Source organism: Idiotropiscis lumnitzeri, chromosome 17, assembly GCF_059441095.1.
Source record: "Idiotropiscis lumnitzeri isolate Australia: NSW breed Sydney's pygmy pipehorse chromosome 17, RoL_Ilum_1.0, whole genome shotgun sequence".
Classification (NCBI taxonomy): domain Eukaryota; kingdom Metazoa; phylum Chordata; class Actinopteri; order Syngnathiformes; family Syngnathidae; genus Idiotropiscis; species Idiotropiscis lumnitzeri.
Window position 1 is genome coordinate 16,945,729 of NC_142407.1, and position 18,658 is coordinate 16,964,386.

Sequence of the window (18,658 nt, forward strand, 5' to 3'; positions counted from 1 at the left end):
ATTATTTTTTTGTAAACTCAAAAAAAATCTCAAATTGTGTTATTTTTTTTGTCACCTGGGCGTTTTTTTCTAAAAAGAAAACATCCTTGTGACTTCCGCTTCTATACAGCAATGAGTTAAAAGCTTGACATGCGGAATACATTCTGTGGTTTGTTAAAACATTTTACACAATTGCAAATTTCCCTATTGTGGGACTAATAAAGGACGTCTTATTCTTACAATTCGGTTTGTTCCAAAGCATGAGAGTGACAGATTTAAAAAATATATCCGTTTAACAAGCTCAAGACAATTATTCTTAAATTCAACTAATTGTCCAAAGACTTTTCCAGAGTTTCAGCCTCTCAAAAGTAAAATCACATATAAAAAAAAATGTCTTCTGCATCTCACGCTAGTTCTCCAATGAAGTTTTGTATATGAGGTTGATCTTTTTGGGTGTCTGGGACTGTGAAGAATTGAACTTCCATCATACATTGCTTTGGTGACAGTTTGGAAGGGAGTTATCAGGAATTAGCAAGTCTCCAACAGGTGGATGAGTAACTTTCATCCATGACTTAGTATCAGCAAGATGCCACTTCTTTCTTGCGAGACTTTATTTAGAATGTTTGAACACGCAAAAGGACGCCATGCGGCCAGAGTTGTCACAGGATAACAAAAATAACACCTGACTAGACCATTTTTGTACAAAAGTGATTTTAAGCACGCAGAAAAGTAGTTATTTGAATTTGAGTAAAGTTACATTTCAAAACATTTTCCAACTTTTTTTTTAATATACGTGTAGATACACTCCATAAGAAACAACCCCCCCCCCCCCCAAAAAAAAAAAAAAAAAAAAAAAATCTACAAAAATAGACCATTGGACTTTTGTCCATTGGGACCTTTTGTTTCATAAAACATGGTACAGATAGATATATCGCCTCTGCACATATGGACACACAATGCTGGAGCGTTTTTACTAAGCTAATGACAGCGCACGCACGCAAAAGTGTCCCGGATGTGAGTGGTAAGGCGCGTATTTGGATTGGTGGACGGCGCTCATTGGGCGACGAAGAGCTGGCGCAGGTAGCAGGTGGTGAGGCCTCGCAGCTCCTCCAGGGCGTAGTCCTCAGGCATGGGCAGGCGAGCGATGTGCGGCACCAGCTGCAGCGGCGCTACCACGCCGCGCTGCAAACTCAGCACCACGCGCAGGATGTTGGCCACGCACTTGGCCATCTCTGAGCATGAGCACAAACACGCACGCATTCCTCGCCACTTTTACTTTTGCTCGGACATTGTTGGCAATGCAAAATCTTAACCTGATTTCCGGAGACGGGGATGTCCGTTTCCATCATTAAATAAATTAATAAGCAACGTTTGTTAACTTTCTCTTCAGCTTACGACTACTTTCAAAATAATAAATATTCAGCGAATGCGTTTTGTTTTTGGGGAGTGTACCTGACTGTGCCAAGCGGTCTCTGGCGCTCTCGCAGGGAAGGAGCTGGATCCTGTCACACAAAGACGTGACTTGCGTGTGAAGGCGCTCCAACTCATAGCCGCCGCCGCCCTCCATCTGGAAGGTAACAAACGTCAGCTGGCGTGGTCACGCGCGTCGTCATGTGGCGACCCACCTGCTGAACGTCCCGCAGGGTGTCGGTGACCCGGATGTAGTCCAGGTAAACCTTCCCAGCGGTGTCCCAATCTTGGATGGTGCCGCTGTGCTCGGGCACCGCCAGCCCCTCCAAAATCTCCAGCAAGTAGTCGTGGTTGTCGTTGATGATGCAATCTGGCAAATGGCATTTTATTTAACACTCGTACCAAGTTAGGAGATACGCCGTCATTGCCAGACAGAAAGAAAGAAAAAAAAAATGGGGAAGAAACAAGAATTTTTGAGAACAAATTTGTAGTTAGGAGCAACAAGGTGGAATTTTCAGACATTTGGTGAAAAAATTATCCAAGTCCAATTGTTGGAATTTTGCATTTTTTACCATTTGATACAGTGGTTTGATTTTGCCAAGACAAAAAAAAAATACTGAAATTGAAACGGCTATTTGAGAGACAAGAAAAAACGTAGACATTTTACACAGAAAAGTAGACTTTTCCCAAGAATTAAGATGCAATTTGATTTCTGTGTCAAGATATTCAAAGTCTTTTTCTCCCTCCAAAAATAGTCAGAATTCCAAAAGAAGGAAGTTCATTTCTATGGAAAAGTAAGTGAAAGAATCAAGTCAACATTCTGAGATAAAGCTTTCACTTTCCACTACTTTCCGTGCAATCTGGCCTGATTTTGTTCGAGTGCAGTTACGTTCCGTCACTCCCCGTGTTCTTCTTGGCTGGATGTTGAATCGTTTTGTCCAATCAGGTGCCCGCCTGTTTGTTGCTATTTTAGCAAATGGGATTGGCGCAACGTAGCATTCCGGCAGTATTCCATTAATCCGGCGCTTCTCGATTACTTTCTGTTACGAAGAAAACTATTCTCGCCCCCACCACACCAACCACTGTTTTCTGCAACTATAAATAGCATTTTTGTTGCAAAATAAAGTGACACCGTCGAGTTGATACTCGCTGCGCACAATGGGCAAGGAGAGCGCCACTGCCAACTAGTGGGGTGGATGTGCAATGACAAAAAAAAAAAAAAGAATGTTGCCCAGGGTCAGCACTGCACCGTGTGCCTCCCGCCCCATTATTTGAGAAGAACTGCATTCATCCCATCAGACCAATCAACTGTGGGCGGAAGAATCAACAAAAAAAAGTCAACCGTGATGGAGGGAATCGGACTCATCTCCACCCGAGGGTCAACTGCATCGCATTGGAATGGCGTTTTCAGACGGAAGGCGGGGCGCATACCCGGGGCCAGATGTGCGACGAGCAGCCGGTGACACTGGCTCCAGCGGCCGGCGTGGTAGAGGTGCAGCGCCTCCAGGTGCTTGTCGCCGCAGTGGCGGGCGCGAACGCTCTTGGCCTCGTGGATCCAGCGCTCGGGGACGAGCAGCCGCCGGGTCAGGAAGCGCTCCCTTCTCAGCGACTCGTCCGTATCCTGCAGGGGGCAGTGCAGGCTCAGCATGGCCTTCACCGCCCGCTGGCGCTGGCTAAAGAAGAGGAGGAGGCAAGGAACACGTTTCCAAACATAGCTTTGGAAAATCGCAAAACGGAGTCAGGCTGGGCTGTTTTTCGACTTAAGACGTCCGTTTTGACACATATGAAGTAGATGGGCGGAGCGATTGATGAGTGCTATCAAATGATAAAGAATCTGGCATCTCCATGACCTCTTTGCTTCCTTTATTTGGAGCAAATGGAAGCAACTTAAAATTGAACACCTGTCAATCACGTCATCAATCAACTACTGCGTTGATGATCCATGAATAGTTTACACATTTCAAAAGGACATATCGATTTGTGGCAGTCGACTGATTAGGTTGCAAAGCGTGCAAAATCAAATGAACTTTTTTGCAGATTCTCTGTCGGCCATTACGGAGCAAAGCGCTAACAGAGCTGAATCATTCATTTCTGTTTGTTAATTTTCTGCAACGACTATTTAAAAAGTCTTCTTTTTTTGGGGGGGGGGTAAACGGATAGCATTGTATTTAACGGACAGATAAACCACTTACAAAAATCGCTGATCGGAGCCCTCCGTGAATGTGACGGGTTGGTTCATTCTGAACACAGCACACCCCCAGTTGAAAGAGGGTGTGTACACTTATGCAACCCCATCGCAGCTCAAACAATTCAGTTCACGTCAACGTAGGTGCGTGCGTACGTACGCATGGTCGGGGATGTGCAGCAGGATGAAGACGGCAAGGTGCCACAGGCCGGCGCTCTCCAACTGCGCGGCGTAGCCGGCGTGCAGCAGGCCCTGGCGCGCAGCGCTCAGGTGGCTGTAGTGCAGCGCCTGCAGGACGCCCCAAAGGTGCCAACTCAGCCGCAAATCCAGACGCTCCCACGTGGCGCTCTGAGGCTCCAACAGCTGCGACAGGCCGTAGTGTCTGCAAGCAAACAAACAAACGCTTGAAGCCAGCCAGGCCTTCCCCAAAAACATTTGCCCAAAGGATCCCCGATGCCGATTCTGCACAACAAACAAACATTTCGGGAGCGGCTCGTCTCTCGCGCTCAATCACCAATTTTGGAGACGGTGCGACTTGACTCGAGCGTACCTGTCGCTGTAGAGTTTGAGCAGGTGGAAGCAGACGTCATAGAGAGGCTGCTTCACCTCCTCTGCGTCTTTGTCATGGTGGTCCGTCTGTGACCGCGCCTCCTCCAGATACGGAGGCAGGGGGCCGCATGCATATTTGCCCGCCTCGCACGACCCCTAGACAAGAAAAGCTTTAAGGCTGGGCGAGTCATCCGTTGTCACGCCTTATTCCTCGGAACGGCAGCTTCACGCAGCGCTCGCACTCCCAAACATTTCCGGTCGTCGGCTCACCCGGAAGGCATCCTCGTACTTGGCAAGGGCGTCGGCCACGGAGGCGGTGGGCGGTAGCATGAACCAGAGGTGAACGGCCAGGCAGCGCTTCCAGTCCAGCTGCGAGCACGCGTTCACCACCGACTCGGACGTCTGCCACACCTGCAGCGGAACGCGACCATCAGCATGGAGGAGGAAGCGCAAGACCGACATGAACACATCGTACATGGAGATGGCGTGTCAGTTCAAAAAACATCCACGCGCAATGTGTTCAAATCTTGGGCATCTGCCACCTACGGGCTTTCCGGCGAGCAGCATGAAGATTCGCAGGCGTTCATCCGTCAGGTAGCCGTCCGTCTGCATGCGGTTCCAGTCGGCTAGCTGCAAGGCCAGCAGCTCACGGCCATATTGCGAGCCGGCGGCCTGCGCCAGCAGCAGAGCCAGGCGGTGGTCTCCTGCCGCCACAAATTCGAGGTTAGCCACAATGACACTTGTGGCGGACCATGGAGGACATGAACTCGTGGCGATGGTCATTGTCATTTGTATGCTTCTGCAATTCTAAAGACATTTCTGATGCTTTTTTTATTGGCCATTTGATGTTTTTCTTTCATTAACAGCACCAATCATTTTGTCCGAGCATTTAAAATCACATCCCACATGCAAAGGTTGGGGGGGAGGGGGGGGGTGACACACTGTGTGAAAGAAAAACAAAAAAAGGACTTGGGGCAGCAACCAACAATTATTTTAATAATTGGATTGGTCAATTATTTTTTATTGACTGACAAAATGGATAAAAATAACTTTCATCTTTTTTTTCAGACACATTTTCAAATTGATAGAGCAAAAAAACTGACAGTCTGTTGGTAACATTTCAGGAAAAAATAAATAAAAACAGGTTGTCTCAGTGCCACCTTTGCTTGTGCGAAGCACATCGAGTTGTCTTGTATATGAAATGAAGTCGCCTCGGCGGATATCGAATCGTTTTTTTTGTCATCGTGCCCCTCGGTGGAAAAACCGTCGCGCACTCACCGTCCTTCTGCGCCAGCCGACACGCCTCACTGATGCGGTTTCCCGTCAGGTAGCTGAAGACGGCCTCCGTGCGGCGCCCTCTCCCCGCCTGCGCCACTTCCTCCTCCACCCGGTGGGCGGTGCGCCGAGACAGCCAGGCGGAGAAGGTGCGCCTCCTCTCCAGCTGCCGCTCGTAGTGGCCCGGGACTTCGGTGTGCGGCGGCTGGCCCCAAAGGGCCTCGCACAGGGTCCACACTTCGCACCAGTAGGCCAGCAGCGCTGTGGACACGCCAAGCATCGCAATAAACACGTGTGGACGCCCAACGCAGACGACGCGCCAACAAGTGATGTTGTCAAGTACTGAATATTAATTACAAAGGACGACACCGACGTGCCACTTGCAGAATATCGCTGGCGTCGGGCAAAATGTTCGGTCAACCATCATTGTGACGGCCCACCAAGTTGACCCGCGTCCAGCTCGGCCGGCCAATCGGGGCAGGGGAGAGGGCGCGATTGCTTTCAGGTGTGCCACCAGCGATAGTTTAAGGACGCTTTTACCAGAGCTGGGCACTCGACCCGTTTTTCTTTGCCAGCCCTCCGGCCGCCATCTCTTGGGGTTATTCACTTGCCAGTTTCAACAGCATGAGGGCGGTTGGGGGTATATTGTAGACCTCATGTTTTGTTTTGGCGTCTTCCTGTTCATGTCCCGCCACAATAACGCACCGCACTGCTCTACCTTCGGGGATGAAAGCCACGCTGTATGAATCACACGCTTCAAAAGCACCAAACCAATTGCAAAATTCAATAGCAAAAAGTCCATTTCCAAGTTGTTGTTTTTTTTTTCCGCAAGCAAGACGTTTTGGCGCGCGCGTGTGTGCGTGGGTGCGTGCGTGCGCATCTTACGGTCGGCACTCTCCCGCTTGTCGCTCAGCTCAGAACTCCAATCGGCGTAGTCGCGCAGCGCGGCCACGCCGGGCTGCGGGCGCACGTGAGGGCAAGCCGAGGCGTCCGTGCTGACGGTGCTGTGCTTCAGACAGATCTCCAGGGGGCGCTGCAGCACCTCTCGACTCTGCTCCTCAGTCATCTCCTCTCCCAGGCCGGCCAGCCGCTCCAAAAGAACCTTGTAGGGGCTCTCCGTCAGCCTGCCCGAGAACACATTCACAAATATGGAAGCTCACGTTAAATGAGGGCGAGAAGGAATCACAAAATGTTGATATTTGCACTCAGAGGCGAGCAGTCGGCAACAAGATGTCGGCCGGCGGTGAAAATCAATCCGTCAAATTCACGCGTTGCTCATTCACCCGAATGAGATCCGGAGGAATCGGATGCAGCAGCGTGAGCGCAAACGGCCAGGACGCCGGCGCTAAGCTAAGCGAGTGACGCAAGCCGCCGTTGTTTCGACGGGTGATTTGGAACAGGGACTCGCAAGTTGCCTTTTCTTCATCACTCCAACTCGGCTACGTGCTCAGATTCTCCACACGTCACAGCAAGGATAAGCGTTATTTGCTTTCATAGTATAACTTGATCTCATCTCTTTTGACAAACAAAGAATGACAGCATGCATCCTTCCTGCTCACATCGCATTGTATGGGACATCATTCTAGGCCGCATTGTATCGGAAGTGACAAAAGGCCACCGGTGGTCGCTTTGGGTTCACGGTCAACACCTTGGCGAGCACGCGCCACGGGGTGTCTTACGGTTTGTTCCTGGCACGATTGGGCTGGAAACCAAAGTCCGTGTTGGCGGCCTGTCGGCGGCCAAGCGGCGAGCTCAGTCGGCCGCCGCAGTGCGCAAGCGTCCAGCCGGGTCCCCAGCCCACGCGGAACGAGCGCCCCGCGTACAGACCGGCGTCCATCAGAAAGTTTTCCTGCAAGCAAGCAAAAAACATTTGCCTCACGGAGAAGATCAATGAAAACAAACACCAGCGGACCTCCATTTTTTCAATTTCTCTCTCCTCGTTGTTTCAAATGACAAACATTGATGATTAAGTTCCTGCTTTTGTCTGTGGCAACAGGCAGAAAATCTGGCTTGTGGGATGCAAAAAAAATAAAATTCAAAAATCGATTGTTTGCTCTTATGCAGCACGACAAAAGGATTTGGAAAATGAAAATATGATGACTCCATTATCAAAAGAGTTGTTGCACCTCGAAACAGGAAAAGATTCAAGTTCATTCCCATGCAAAGTGGTGGAACAGTTGTTCGATTTGGCGACATGACGGCAGCGTCCTCTTGCCTTTCCTTGCGTGATGGACTCTTCCAGGGGGACGGGACCTCCTAAGCGGCGGACCCCGACGGTCCTCACCGGGGGCTCGGCGGGCAGCAAGTAGGAAGTGGCGACGGGCGCCGCCCGGTCGGACCCACGCGGAGAATCGGGGCGCGACGACAGCAAGCCAGAAGAAAAGCGAGCCTGGAAGACGCCGCCCACTGGCCACACAGGCAAAAAAAAAAAAAAAAAGTTTCAGATACGCCCTGGGTGGGTTCGTCCGGCGGGGAGAATACATTGGCCTTGTTGTTATAGTTTAGTTTTTATTTCATTTGGAGTTTAGTTTTCAGGACGGTTTTGTTTTGTATTTATTCATTTGAGTTTCTTCAAAAACTGTTTAGTTTTCAATGTTTTACTTGTATGCAAGATTTCAAAAAAAAAAAAAAAAAAAAGAGACCATGCTCAGTATCGTGCGGGAAAAAGTCAACAAGAATCTTATTTTCAAACCTGGTACAGTTTTAAAGTCCACAGACTTTGAAGTCCAAAAAGTGCAGCGGAAAATTCCGCTTCTAAAGTTAGAAGCGAGCATGCGCTCAAATGATAAGAAAGCGAGGACGTCTGGTGGATTGGTGGCTTGAATTCATCTTGAGAAATATTAAACCCAGTTGTTGAGTGTTCTATTATTATTTATTTTGTTCGCCGAGTTAAATATCGAGAGCAGGTGAGCCATTCGAGCTGGCGCCTTTTTTTTATGGGATGACATTTCTGTGCGATGCACTTTAAGACGACTACAACTCCCCGACGACCGCTCGACCTTCTCTTCATCCGGCTAACAACCCTGCACTAATATCAAAATATGTCAAATCATTTTGCAAATTGTAAAATGTCGTCCCAGTTCGATTTCAGATTGAGATTTTTCTAAATCGTTCCATTTTCGTCACGTCAAATAAGCTCACTGGCCGCTCAAGTTCCTACCCAAAGGTCGTGCCGGCAGGAGGAGGCGCGGAGAGGAGAAGTCTGCGGACATCTTCACGTGATCCTGCAAGAAGTCATTCTCATCCTCATCCTCAGCAAACAGAGACGCCTTCATGATCTAAGACCCAAACAAACGGCACATTCAACGCTCAACTCGCACTTGGCGGCGCGCTCGTTCTCACGTTGGGACGACCGTACGAGTCCTCAAAGCCATGACGTAGAAAGCAAATGACGACAGATGTCGCTCAGCATTTGCAGGCGCATTCCGTCATGTAGAAAACAAACAAAAACCGACAGTATGGCAAATCCCGTTGTGGTTAGCACACGGTCGTCCTCAAGAATGTGACGAGCTCGCTTCACTTTGTAACGCCGCCTCGAAGCGAAGACGGGACTAGCCGATGCGTGCAAATCGGAAATTGTGCTTCGGCGCCCTTTTTGGGAAGCCAAAAATATTCAGGCCCAGCGCCCGATGGTAGAATTGGGAGCCCGATTGGGACTTGAAAGCGCTCCACGCTTGCTAGATGACATCAGGACGAGGGCTCACTGGCCATTCTTGGCATGTTTATGAGCAAGGCGTACCTGCAAGGTGTGCGCGTTGATGCCCAGCGAGGACGCCATGTGGCCACAGGCGGAGACGCCATCTTGCTCGACACCCGCGGCATCTCCCGGGCCGTCCGCCGGCTCGCCGTCGTCTTGGTCGCCCGCCGCAACGCTCTGCATGACGTCGGCCATGTCGCTGTCCAACTGGCCCGCGCCGCTCACCAGGTCGCCGACCGCCGCGGTCTGACGAGACCGAGGGAATGCGCCATTTTGGCCAGCTGTCGGAATACCGAGTGACAACGGCAGCGGCGTTGCTACCTGAGCCGGCGGCGCCACCTGCTGCTGGGAGGGGTGGGGGGGTTGCGTCAGTCTGGAGGGAGGAAGCGACATCATCATCTTCTGCTTCTTGGGGTCGGTCTTGAACGGAATCTCGTCGTCTTCATCCGACTCCTGCAGGCCATACTTGGAGAAATGAGCCACCTGGGGCCAAAAAGAAAGAACGCCATCAATTCAATGCACAACAAAAGAGGCGGCCAAATTCTCAGCGTCCACACAAACGCACCTCAAAGACCCAGGAGCCGGTCTCAGGTCTGTACTCGAGGAAGCGCGCTCCCTGTTTGCGCGCCGCTTTCTCCAGCCGGCCTTCGTAGTTCATGTCGGCGAGACGCTCGGGGCTTCGGATTTGCGTGCAGCTCGTCTTGTCGTTGGGCCAAACGCCGTCCAGCGTCACTTCGGCCCGCCTGCAACCACAGACGCACGCGGCCAGTCAGAAAAAGCGGCGGCCGCCCGTTGGGAGAAAACTCACCTGTTGAGGCCCTCGCCCTCGGCCGGCTTGTTCTTATCGTCCGGGTACACGATGACTTCTTTGCGTCGGAAGTGAACAATCCGGTCGAGGTCCAGCCCCGTCACGTTCACCGTGCCGGGAAAGAAGATGGAGCCGTAGCCTGCGAGGGCCAATCACGTTACGGCGTTGAGCGGGCCGTCCGATCACAACTCCGATGTCACGCGGCGTCACCTTTCCTGCCGACGGTGAAGTTTTCCACCACGCACTCGCCGCCGCCGTCGTCGCCGTCCACCATGTCAGCCAGCTCGTCCATGGACGGGATGGTGTAGTAACCCGCGCGTCTCAGCACGATGCCTGAAAAGCGCAAGCGACCACATCAAAACGGAAAGCGAAGAGCACCAGGCCGCCACGCCACGCCACGCACCTGCGGGGTGAGGAGGCTGGTTGGATTCGTGCAGGATGTCGTCTCGGTCCTCCTGCGAGGACTCTTGGCCCGGAGACGCCGAAGCGTCCTCGCTGCTCAACTGGCGGTTGATGTGGAGAAGAAGGGAAAAAAAAAAATAAAAAATGCACAGCCACCCAAAATCATCGCTCTCTCCAAACTAACGTCGACGAAGCGCTTGGGGGCTCACCTCCAGGCCATTTCTGGCGGCCTTGTGCACGTTGAGCTCGCAGATGGTGTCCTGCAGGGCGTAGGTGGCGCGGCTTTGCGGAACGGGCTTGGCGATGGGGTTGACGTAGAAGTGTGTGACCTCCGGGTCGTCGGCCGCAGTCGCCGCCCTCGGCTCGTCGTTCTCCGTTTGGCTGCGGACAAGTCGGCGTGCCGGCGTCAAGTGGATAGCAATTGGCTCGGGGCCCGCCGCAAGCCAAACCCCCCCCCTCCCCCCATTTCAATTTAGAGTGGCACGGTGGCATCAATGTTTCCATGCACATTAAAGTTGTTTCAAGACGATTCATATTTCATCTATGCTGATTTCTGTCAGCCTGTCGTTCGCATGAAGCTGCACAATTTCAATAGTTGACGGATGATCTGGTTGAACATTATCGGTGATGACACACAATTAGAGAATAATCAACGTATCATTTGGAGACATTGTCCAAAAGCTCAGAATTTCAGCCTCCGCTTTTCCCAATCCTCCATGAAGGCAAATGTATTTTATTTGAGTTTGATCTGCTTTAATGTTTGAAAACGCCGAGTGAGATTTTTGCCAATTTGGCCGGATGTTACAGAGCAAATCGGGTACTGTCAATCTCAAGTTTTTGAAAAAAGGGATAGAAATTTGGGGTTTTATTTATCCAACTGGTCCATTAATCAAAAATACAATCAACAGATTATTCGGTTATTAAAAGAATGCTTATGATGATAATGTCTGTCTCTTTTGTCAACTTGTACTGGGGGCCGACTAGCAGCTCGAAGCAAGCGCACTTGGCCGACTGAGTCTTCTTTTCCTTTCTTGCAGAGTGATGTTATCCTAGCGGCACTCATATCTTGACAGCAAAAGAGTGGGAAGAGGTGCTCAGGAAATCTTCCACAGTGGGATGAGTAAATCCACGTTGAAAAATGTTTTGGAATGTTGCAAATTTTCACTTGGGGTGTTTGGATGTGCAACGGCCCCCCCGCCCATCTAACGTACAGTGAGTTTATGGCATGACAGCTATGAAGCGCTAGTCGGAGACCTGTGTCCGTTCTGAGCGTACGCCAACGGCGAGGCGAGGTCATCGACGTCTTTGCTTGCAGGACCGCAGTACTGGCTGTTGTTCAAGTTCTTCAGCACAAGTTTCTTGATGCTCTTCCTGCGGAAGCAAAGGGAACGCCGGGGCTCAGCGTCGACTCCTGCGAGGAGCGCATGGTCGCCACGGCAACAGGCACTTACCTGGGAACAAAGGCTCCGTTTGTGAGCGAGGGTTCGTCGTCATCCAGGCCGTCGAAAAGCTGCGACTTGGTCCCGCCCGATGACGTCAAAGCTTTGGGGCGCACCCTGGTGGCCGGTCGGGGGGTCAGCTTGTAGTGCGTGGGTGTCGTCAGAGCTTTCTGGGCTGTCGGGTTGGTTGGTTTTAGACGCTGCGATTGGACAGAAACACAACGCACTCATTCCAAAAACATGCATGGCAGGCCGATTGAACACTCTAAATTGTCCCGAGGTATGAGTGTGAGCGCGGATGGTTGTTGGTCTCTGTGTGCCCTGCGATTGGCTGGCAACCAGTTCAGGGTGTCCCCCGCCTACTGCCCGAAGATCGCTGGATAGGCTCCAGCACCCCTCGCGACCCGCGTGAGGAGAAGCGCTACAGAAGATGGATGGATGGACAACGTAGACCTTGAAAATTGGTCAAAAAGGCCTTTTTTTTTTTTTTTGAAACTGATCCCAATCCAGTGTTTGCATCGCTGGCTGATCTGTGAGGCTAGCTTACTTATTTGTGGGTTTTGTAATGATTAATGATTTCGCCTTGCTATTTTTGTCAACGTCACGGACAAAATAATCCATTCATTCAGATTAATGATTACGTCAGCACTTCACACCGACAAGCGATGTTGAGGATGGCGTCAATGAACTGAATTATGAATTACAAACGGTAACATTTGTCTCTTCTTTAGTTAGTGCCAAGAACTACACAAGACCGAAAATAAATAAATTGATTACAAATCCTTTTGTGATGACCAAACTGGCATTGAAAATTATTTCGTTCCCCATTTGTCAAGTCATGCGGTTCGAGTCATTGCCTCGTCTGCAGAATGTCGCGCCACTCACCTCTTCCTTCTTCTTGGGGTCCGACAGAGGATTTCGGAAGAGGGGCGAGTCTCCGTACGGCGAGTACGCCAGCACGCTGAACTGCTGCTGCAGCATCGCCTGCTGGGCCGCGGCCGCGTTCTGATCCGTCAGCGCTGGAGGGACAAAAGTCAACAAATGGGAATAAGCGAGCGTGTGGCACATCTGCACATCCGGACTTCTGAGAGGCGATGCTGACCGACAGGCTGTTGAGGCGCTCCAAAGCCGATGGCCCCGGCGCCGCCGTTGAAGCCGCTCGTGCCAAACGTTCCCAGCGTGGAGCCCAATTTGTTCTGGTTATTCCCAAACAGAGACGTGGTGCAGGCGCCCACTGCCGAATAAAATGTATCAAAAAGTGAAAAGAAAGACGCTAAGATTGAGTCTTAAACCATCAAACAGGTCATCCAGTTATAAACATCCATAGTGATGACAAATCGTCTGGGCGGCGTTGAGCTCAAACAGAAGGCACGGCCCAAAAGAACATGACAAGAGATGACAATACCTGCCCCGAAGGTGCTCCCCAGTCCAGTTCCAAGCCCTCCGGCGGTCGACTTGTTGCCAAATAGATTACCTCCTGCGGGATTGGCACCAAAGCCTGCCAACAGCAACAGGATAAAAAACAAAACAACCAAAGTGTATCGTGCTCATCCTGTGCTTACGTTAACTTTGAATGCAGTGCGGGGAACTGACGGCGTTACACGCTCGCGATTTTTTTTTGCTCTTTCTGGAACGCCCGAAAATGTCACAAAATGGTGCCGAAGCACGGACCGATAGGGTAGTGTCAACAAAGTACAGCGTTTCCCCACAACAGTCTGCACACCTTTGATCAAATGCCAGGTTTTGGGGATTGACATTTTTTCCACCTCTGGCCTGAGTGCAACGTGGACAATCCATCGCGGTGGGTTGGCCTCAACAAAAATAAACTAAAAACAATCAAATAAACAACTCTCATGATGAGGGATGTGGCCACCGCATTCAAACTCTTGTTAAATGGATTGGAATTAGCGGACAAAAAGGTCGAACATTTGGAAAAAAAAAAACGCGACAAAATGCCAACAAAGAAAGCTTTGCTCTTACCAAAAGTTGAAGGGTTGGCTCCAGTTCCCAGCGCAAGCGCAGGCTTGTTGCCAAAGATGCCGGTGCTGGTGCCAAAGGACGGAGCACTGGTGGTGGTGGTGCCAAAGCCGCTGGCTTTGTTTCCAAATATGCTCGGCTGCAAGAGGCAACCACACGTACGTCGGCGGGGGCCGTCTCATTCCACTAACTTTTCCTGCTCGTCGCTCTTACCTGAGTGCCCACGCTCCCAAATCCGGCGCCGGCCTGGCCAAAGAGTCCGCCGGCGGCACCAAAGCCGGTGGGGGCACTCGTCTGGGCGGTGCCAAACAAGCCCCCCGACTGAGACGCTGCCGTGTTGCCAAAGAGACCCTGCGGACACGGCGTGCGAGAGAATACCACTCGGACGACATATCTCGACAAAATCAGATTGAGGCGTGTCCTCATTTGATACCGGTCCGATATGAGAAAAAAAGAAATTTAGCCGGTGAGCAAAACAAGCACGTGTGTAGCGGCTAATGAAGAAGCTGTCGATCATGTGGGAATGTCCAACGTATGAACAGATTTGTTTTTATGGTGAAATGTTGCTGTTGCTGCTTTTCAGCAAGTGTTTTGTAGTCCGGAAATCTTGAAGCTTGGAGTTAAAAAAAAAAAAACCAATCACTTCAGTTTGTCCTTTGACCTTTGCTGCCGGATACTCCAATCGTGTGGACCGACTCGAAATTGGACCATCGAAAGCGCAAACAGGAACTAATCATGGACATCATGACTATGCTAGGCCAGTCGTGGCTGTGACAAGAGAAAAAAAACAAAAATGGAGTGCTGCGTGCATTTGAGGGTCTCACCATGGTGTTGGTACTTGCTTGGCCCAGCGTGTTGGTGTTGCCAAAGGAAAATCCACTGCTCTGCGCCGTGGTGGTCTGACCGAAGGGCTTGAAGAGGCTGCCGGCCTGCTGCTGGTTGGGTTGGCTGAAGAGGCCCCCCGTGGTGCCGCTGAAGCCCCCCGTTGAAGCTGAAGGCACGACGACAGCTTGGATCACGCCCGGTGCGTTTGGGCCTCGAGGCGTCACGACAACTCACCTTGACCAAAGGTGCTCTTGCTCTGTCCGAACGTGAAGTTGTTGTTGGATGCCGCCGAGCCGAAGAGGCCAGCGGGGGTGCTGGCCGCGGGGGCGGCGGTGCCAAACAGGCCGCCCGCTGCGCCAGGCATTTGGTTGGCGGCGCCCTTCCGTCCCGCCTGGTAGTCCTCCAGTCTCAGCTCCTGGAGCGCCACAAATTCAAAATGCAAACGCGGTGAGAACCAGGAAGCGAGCGAGCACGCACATGTCAATCCTGTCGGCAGCCAGTCGCTCACCTCCAGGGATTTGTTCTCGTACTCCTTCATGGCGGTGATGCACTGATGCTTGGTGCTGATGTTGGTGGTCACGCCGGCTTTCACCATGGTGTCATTTCCTGTTGGAGCCTGCGTGCAACAAAGGAAGAATTTTGCATTCAAGCAAGCCTGCCTTTTGGTGAAAACAAGCATCTAGCAGAACTGTGACTGCCACGAATATTTGCACTTTTTGTGACACTTCAAAGATCTGAAGAGAGCAACTCAAACAACATTCCAAAATGACTTTTAAGGGCAAAATAATCGGCACCAACTCACGTTAAACTTGACCGTGGTTCCGGGCTGCTGCGTCGCCGAGAAGCCCGAGCCTCCAAAGAGAGACGTGGCCGCCCCAAAAGGGTTGGAGGCAGTGTTGGCGGAGCCAAAGAGCCCGCCGCTGCCGGCGCTGGTTCCGAAGCCTGCGTTGAGACAAACGCATGCCGTGACTGGGTGAAAGGCGCCAGGGACAACTGGGCAGCGCCAACTCACTTCCGAAGGACGTGGGCTTGTTGGCGCTGAAAGCATTGTTCTGTTGCGAGAAGAGCCCGCCGGCTGTCGTGTTCCCTGCCGCCGTGTTGCCAAACAGGCCGGTGGACGTGGCGCTGGGCGCGCCAAAGCCAAAACTGGTGCTGGTGGACGAGGTCGGCGGCTGGCTGAAGGTGCTGGCGCCAAACAAGCCGCCTGGATGGGGAGAGAGGGAACGGGTGTCACACTCCGTGTGCGGGCGTCAATACGGCACGGCAAGAGTCCACCAACCGGGTTTATTCTGTGCAGTGCCAAAGAGCCCGCCGGTGTTGGTGGTTGCCCCGAACGCAGACGTACCAAACCCCCCCGTGGTCCCGAAGCCTGCATCTGCACACACGCCGATGTCGGCCAACATAGCCACCATCAAAAAATGAGCCACGCGCTCACGTCCCACAAGTGCCCGACAACCTCGCCTTTCGTAGCGACAAGCGGCTGACTGAGCCTTCATACGGCGTTTGACTGGACGAAAGGTTGAAAGACTTACTTTGCTGCCCGAAAGTGGATGAGGTGCCGAACCCCCCGGAGCCTCCGCCGAAGGGGGTCCCGAACGATTTGTTGAACATCTTGCCCTGCTAGTCGGCCAGCACGGGTTCACTGCAAATAAGCAAAACACACATCTCGTGTTTCCAAATCATTGCCGCTGTCGTGTTTTCTCACGACATGAACAGTCAACTGAGACATCCCAACTGGATGAAACACGTTCCAACTTAAATGGAAAACATCCGGCAACATTTTCGGTCATTTACGGAGACATGTCGCAGGCCAAACCAGTAAGGGAACCAGAATCAGTACCCACCCCATGATTTATTGAACAACTACAAATACAATCGGAAAACTGCAGCTCTTAAACCAATGTTAAAATGCGCCGCTAGACTCCTGACAAGAACGAGAAAGATCGATCATATTACCTCGATTCCGGTCCACTTGAGATGCGACTTCAAAGTTATGCTACGCACCGATAAAATATTGCACGGCTTAGCAACCGTTGTGGTCCCTTCTCAAGGTTTCCCACGTTTCCCCACATGGGGTTTTGAGTTTTTCCTCGCCTTCCAGGTAGTTCGGATCACTGTGGGTATGTGAAGCCCTTTGAGACTTTCTGTGATCAACGGCTATACAAAAAAAAAATCAGATTTGACTAAAGATTAAAAAAAAAAATCAGATTTGACTAAAGATTAAAAAAAACAATTGCAACCGGCGATATGTCAAAACGGTCACAACTAAAATCTGATTTTGAAGTTGGGCACAATTTGACGCATTTGTAATGGCTCTCAAAATCCAACACTTGACTATTTAACATACGACCATGACACTCCTATAATACCGGACCAGCCTTTAAAAGATGGCTCTGATGAGGTTGGTCTCAATTTTTAAGACCTGATCTTACACATAAGCTAGTAAATTCCGAAGGTGAAAACTTACAAGAGTTTTGGAAGTCGTGGATGTCTCGCGGTCAGCATGATCCAATTGGCTCTGCCTTTTCTTTAAGGCCACTCAATGTCATTGTGTGCACATTCATCGCTAAAATAACACACTTGACTTGCCGGCGAGCGTGATGGTGTAATAAAGCTGATTAAACGCCGTCGTCGTCACAGCAAATCGCCACTATAGCATGCTGTAGCATTTTTGCCGCTCACACTTTAGCTCGCCGATCTGATCGCTCGCGCACGTCAACAAAGTCACTTTGGTCTTACGTGGGGCTCCAAACCACTCGCACCGAGTTGCAGCGAGAGAGTCGTCGTGAAAACTTTCGAGCGTTCAAAGTAACATTACGCTACGTTACGTTAGCCGTCTAGCTAACTGTGGCTAGCTCCGCAAAACAACAAGAGCCGGCGAGCGACAGGCCTTCCTGTTAGGTGACTTGCCTTTGGCGATGACTTGCTCACTTTTTCCACCTCCAGCTTCGTTGCAGTCGGGGCAAAAAAAGAGAAAGGGAAAAAAGGAACGCGAAGGGCGGGAAGAAATGAGCAACAAGGTTCGAAAAATGTGTCACTTGCTTGACATGCAGCTAGCTTGGTCGGCGCGGAGGGAAACTGTCCAACGAACGTCACGCCGCATTTTCAACTGTGCGTGATGACGACAACGGATTTTCACTTGTGCGTAAAACGTCACGTCCGGCTCTCCCGTGCGCTTCAATCCATTTTTATTTATTTTAACGTAATAATTGTTGTCCTTGATCTATTTTTAATGAGGATTTTCATGTATAATAATAATAATATGTTTTTTTTAAGGAAATGACGACATTTTTATTTTTTAATTCATAAATCCCTTTTTGTTTTATATATCTATTTGTATGCGTTGTCCTGTTAGTGTTTGTAATTTTTAATATTCCAAAAAGTTACAAACTAAATAAATAATTTTCGCCCCATTTTGTTTCCGTCCTTTTTTTTGGTCCTTCCTATGGGTGAAACAAAAGCCCTCGTCTCGACCAGGGTATGTACGGGCTCCTCCGTTGTCGTGCAAAATACTTTTGGGTAAATGGGACATTTCCGCCAGCTAGCGAGATCATCATTGCTATTACTGTGTCATGCATTTCATTTACTGTGCTGAAAAAAAATGTTCTGCAATAAATGAGTATTACAAAACACAGGTGAGGGTGGCACGGTGGCCCGACTGGTTAGCACGATGGCCTCACAGTGAGAGACAGCATCGAGCGTGGGTTCAATCCCGGCTCCGGCCATCCCGTGTGGAGTTTACATGTTCTCCCCGTGCCTGCGTGGGTTTCCACCGGGTACATTGCAAAAGCCCAAATTGCCCCTAGGTATGAGTGTGAGCGCGGACGGCTGTTGGTCTCTGTGTGCCCTGCGATTGGCTGGCAACCAGTTTAGGGTGTGGCCCCGCCTACTGCCCGAAGATGGCTGCTATAGGCTCCAGCACCCCCGCGACCTCAATGAGGAAAAGCGGTACAGAAAATGGATGGATGGAAAACACTGGCGTACTGGACGTCCGGATCATTTTTGCATCCACCCGGTGGTGTCATTTTATTGCATTTAGCAACACTACGAAAATCTAAAGACTTTGATGCTTCAACACTGGTTTTTACTTACCAATCACAGCAAGTGACGTT

General features: G+C 50.7%; 1 protein-coding gene across 1 annotated transcript; it reads right to left on the reverse strand.

The window, feature by feature from the left end:
• Positions 1-137: 137 nt before the first annotated feature.
• nup98 (nucleoporin 98 and 96 precursor) lies at positions 138-17,744 on the reverse strand. The gene is made up of 35 exons (XM_088279319.1): positions 17,457-17,744; positions 16,079-16,188; positions 15,826-15,921; positions 15,559-15,750; positions 15,349-15,488; positions 15,055-15,162; positions 14,781-14,961; positions 14,546-14,712; positions 13,935-14,072; positions 13,725-13,860; positions 13,150-13,242; positions 12,847-12,978; positions 12,630-12,763; positions 11,757-11,944; positions 11,560-11,676; positions 10,515-10,686; positions 10,307-10,406; positions 10,114-10,236; positions 9,904-10,042; positions 9,661-9,838; positions 9,417-9,578; positions 9,138-9,341; positions 8,559-8,676; positions 7,614-7,804; positions 7,078-7,247; positions 6,284-6,522; positions 5,402-5,659; positions 4,670-4,827; positions 4,394-4,534; positions 4,125-4,279; positions 3,735-3,956; positions 2,821-3,062; positions 1,605-1,759; positions 1,432-1,546; positions 138-1,211 (listed from the first exon to the last, which is right to left on the reverse strand). Exons 2-35 carry the CDS (start codon positions 16,155-16,157, stop codon positions 1,033-1,035), a joined length of 5,322 nt encoding a protein of 1,773 aa, XP_088135445.1. The 5' UTR covers positions 16,158-16,188; positions 17,457-17,744; the 3' UTR covers positions 138-1,032.
• Between the last annotated feature and the right edge of the window lie 914 nt (positions 17,745-18,658).

Bases quoted from the DNA above. Each gene is read 5' to 3' on its own strand.
- nup98 (XM_088279319.1), bottom strand. From the start codon at position 16,157: ATGTTCAACAAATCGTTCGGGACCCCCTTCGGCGGAGGCTCCGGGGGG. The intron at 9,839-9,903 runs GTGAGTTTTCTC...CTGTGGTTGCAG, and splicing joins GAGGGCGAGGGCCTCAACAG to GCGGGCCGAAGTGACGCTGG. The intron at 4,535-4,669 runs GTAGGTGGCAGA...GTTCCGCTGCAG, and splicing joins TGCTGCTCGCCGGAAAGCCC to GTGTGGCAGACGTCCGAGTC.